At 55.7% G+C, this 3,552-nt stretch overlaps 1 protein-coding gene across 1 annotated transcript in view; it reads left to right on the top strand.

Annotated features, from left to right (window-relative positions):
• The first annotated feature begins 953 nt into the window (after positions 1 to 953).
• The window catches only part of ppfia3 (PTPRF interacting protein alpha 3), a 31,811-nt gene continuing 29,212 nt past the window's right edge, over positions 954 to 3,552 (top strand). The window contains exons 1-4 of the mRNA XM_088923251.1: positions 954 to 1,268; positions 2,324 to 2,425; positions 2,806 to 2,970; positions 3,081 to 3,155. Of these exons, the coding sequence (XP_088779377.1) occupies positions 954 to 1,268; positions 2,324 to 2,425; positions 2,806 to 2,970; positions 3,081 to 3,155 (657 nt within the window). The remainder of the gene's footprint in view (positions 1,269 to 2,323; positions 2,426 to 2,805; positions 2,971 to 3,080; positions 3,156 to 3,552) is intronic.

Raw genomic sequence — 3,552 nt, 5'->3', positions numbered from 1 at the left:
CGGCCTCCCCTCCTGCCCCTCCCCTCTGGACCCTCAGCCACTCCCACACACCCTCTCGACCCCTCCCTCCACCCACGGCCCTCTTTTGTCCTGCTAGACTCCTCCCGGCTCCTCTGACCCTCACAGATCCGTCACTCTCCCCTGCTGTTCTGCCACGCCCACCTACTTCCTGTCTGGGACTCGATTGGTCAGCAGATCTTGCAGGGACCTCCCACTTACCTCCACAAATAACTTAAAAAAAACAAACAAAACAAAATCGGTATTCTTTGTTCCAGTAGAACTTACTGAACACAGGAGAGCAGAGAAACCAACTCTTCCAGGCTGTGATTGATTCTGGTTCAGGCTGGCCTGACAGACGCAGGGAGCAGACCCGGACAGACGCACTGACCCCCGGGTGAAATAGAGGCAGGAGGACAGACACATGCTGGGAGCGCAGGCAGACAGGATTCTGGGAATGCTGGAGTGCCTCTGCTAGAGCCACACTAGTATTCTCTAAACACACCGGCATGAGCTCTTTGACCTCTGACACGCACAGGTAGAGACGCCCAGACACAGACTCTCACAGAGAGGTACAGGGACAGACAGACGCCACACACCACAGATCTATAAAACACCAAACACAGACACAGAGGGACAGACACACAGACAGAGACACACACACAGCGACACAGAGGGACAGACACACACACAGGGACACAGAGGGACAGACACACACACAGAGACACAGAGGGAAAGACACACACACAGGAACACACACAGGGACAGACACACAGAGGCAAACAGGGACAGACACACACACAGAGACACACAGGGACAGACACACACACAGACAGCCTCACACACACACAGGGACACCGGGACTCAGAAAGAGACAGCGCAGAGCGAGACACACACACACACACACACACACAAGCCCCTGTGTACCTGGCGTAGCCTCTCTGCAGTCTGCCAACATGATGTGCGAGGTCATGCCCACCATCTCGGAGGACGGGAGAGGGGGCCCCTCCTCTCCGGCGGGGGGGGGCGGCGGAGGGGGCGGGGGGTCTGGCGGCGGGGGTTACGGGGGCCGGGGCAGCGGAGGAGGGGACGAGGGGGGCAGCACCGGCAACCTGGAGTCCCTGATGGTCAACATGCTGACGGAGAGGGAGAGGCTGCTGGAGAGCCTGCGGGAGACGCAGGACAGCCTGGGGACAGCCCAGCTGCGGCTCCGAGAGCTGGGACACGAGAAGGAGTCACTGCAGAGACAGCTGTCTATCGCCCTGCCACAGGTACACACTGACCGCCTGGACACTGCGCTGAGAGAGAGAGAGAGGTTAATACACACACTGACCGCCTGGACACTGCGCTGAGAGAGAGAGAGAGAGGTTAATACACACACTGACCGCCTGGACACTGCGCTGAGAGAGAGAGAGAGAGGTTAATACACACACTGACCGCCTGGACACTGCGCTGAGAGAGAGAGAGGTTAATACACACACTGACCGCCTGGACACTGCGCTGAGAGAGAGAGAGAGGTTAATACACACACTGACCGCCTGGACACTGCGCTGAGAGAGTGAGAGAGAGGTTAATGCACACACTGACCGCCTGGACACTGCGCTGAGAGAGAGAGAGAGAGGTTAATACACACACTGACCGCCTGGACACTGCGCTGAGAGAGAGAGAGAGAGAGGTTAATACACACACTGACCGCCTGGACACTGGGCTGAGAGAGAGAGAGGTTAATACACACACTGACCGCCTGGACACTGCGCTGAGAGAGAGAGAGAGAGGTTAATACACACACTGACCGCCTGGACACTGCACTGAGAGAGAGAGGGGTTAATACAGACACACTGACTGGGTACTCCAGTACATTAACACTGCACTGAGAGAGAGAGGGGTTAATACACACACACTGACTGGACACTCCAGTACATGAACACCGCAGTGAGAGAGAGGGGGGTTAATACAGACACACTGACTGGACACTCCAGTACATTAACACTGCACTGAGAGAGAGAGGGGTTAATACAGACACACTGTCTGGACACTCCAGTACATGAACACTGCACTGAGAGAGAGAGGGGTTAATACACACACACTGACTGGACACTCCAGTACATGAACACCGCAGTGAGAGAGCTCACTAGGAGCTCAGAAGCAGAGGTGTCATCTCATCCCGATGCCACACCTGTCCAGGCAGGAATCAGGGAACAGCCAGGCAGGTGGTCACCTACCCAGGGGGCCGTGCGGCGAGGCTGCTGGGAGTTGTAGTTGGCTGCCTCAGCGTGAGGCTGAGGATGAGGAGGGTGAGGTAACTGTCTGTGCTCCTCCGCGGCAGGAGTTCGCTGTCCTGACGAAGGAGCTGAATATTTGCCGGGAGCAGCTTCTGGAGAGAGAGGAGGAGATCGCAGAGCTGAAGGCAGAGAGAAACAACACAAGAGTGAGAGGCTGTCCCTCTGTCTGTCCCTCTGTCCCTCTGTCTGTCTGTCCCTCTGTGTGTGTCCCTCTGTCTGACCTTTTGTGTCTGTTTATCTGAACCTTTGTCTGTCTGACTATGTGTATCTGACTGAGCCTCTGCCTCTGTCTGTGTCTGACTGTCTTTCTGTGTGTCTGACTGTGTCTGTCAGACTGTCATTCTTGTCTCTGGTCAGTGTGTGTATCTGTCTGTCCAGCCCGAGTCTCTATCTCTGGTCAGCCTTTGTGTCTGTGGCCAGTCTGTGTGTCTGGTCAGTCTGCAGTCAGTCTGTGTGTCTGGTCACTCTGTGTGTCCAGCCTGTGTCTCACTGCTCCCCTCCTCTCCCCTCTCCCCTCTCCCCTCAGCTGTTGCTGGAGCACCTGGAGTGTCTGGTGTCTCGACACGAGCGCTCTCTCAGGATGACCGTGGTCAAGAGGCAGGCCCAGTCCCCGGCCGGAGTGTCCAGCGAGGTCGAGGTGCTCAAGGCCCTCAAGTCCCTGTTCGAGCACCACAAGGCCCTGGACGAGAAGGTGAGAGTCCAGCGGTCACTCCTCTGTGTCCAGTCTGAGGTCAGCTGACCACAAGGCCCTGGACGAGAAGGTGAGAGTCCTGTGGTCACTAACACTCTCTCTGGCCGCAGGTTCGAGAGAGGCTGCGTGTCGCTCTGGAACGAGTGTCAGTTTTAGAAGAGGAGCTGGAGACGTCAAACCAGGAGGTAAAAACAGCTCTCTGTCCTGTCACCTGTCACCTGTCACCTGTCACCTGTCACCTGTCCACCTGTACTGTTCATGTACTGGAGTGTCCAGTCAGTGTGTGTGTATTAACCCCTCTCTCTCTCTCAGTGCAGTGTTAATGTACTGGAGTGTCCAGTCAGTGTGTGTGTATTAACCCCTCTCTCTCTCAGTGCAGTGTTAATGTACTGGAGTGTCCAGTCAGTGTGTCTGTATTAACCCCTCTCTCTCTCTCAGTGCAGTGTTAATGTACTGGAGTGTCCAGTCAGTGTGTGTGTATTAACCCCTCTCTCTCTCAGTGCAGTGTTAATGTACTGGAGTGTCCAGTCAGTGTGTCTGTATTAACCCCTCTCTCTCTCAGTGCAGTGTTAATGTACTGGA

This window comes from Atractosteus spatula, chromosome 8 (assembly GCF_055471065.1).
Source record: "Atractosteus spatula isolate fAtrSpa1 chromosome 8, fAtrSpa1.hap1, whole genome shotgun sequence".
Classification (NCBI taxonomy): Eukaryota; Metazoa; Chordata; class Actinopteri; order Semionotiformes; family Lepisosteidae; genus Atractosteus; species Atractosteus spatula.
This window is presented reverse-complemented; position numbering and strand designations above follow the sequence as displayed.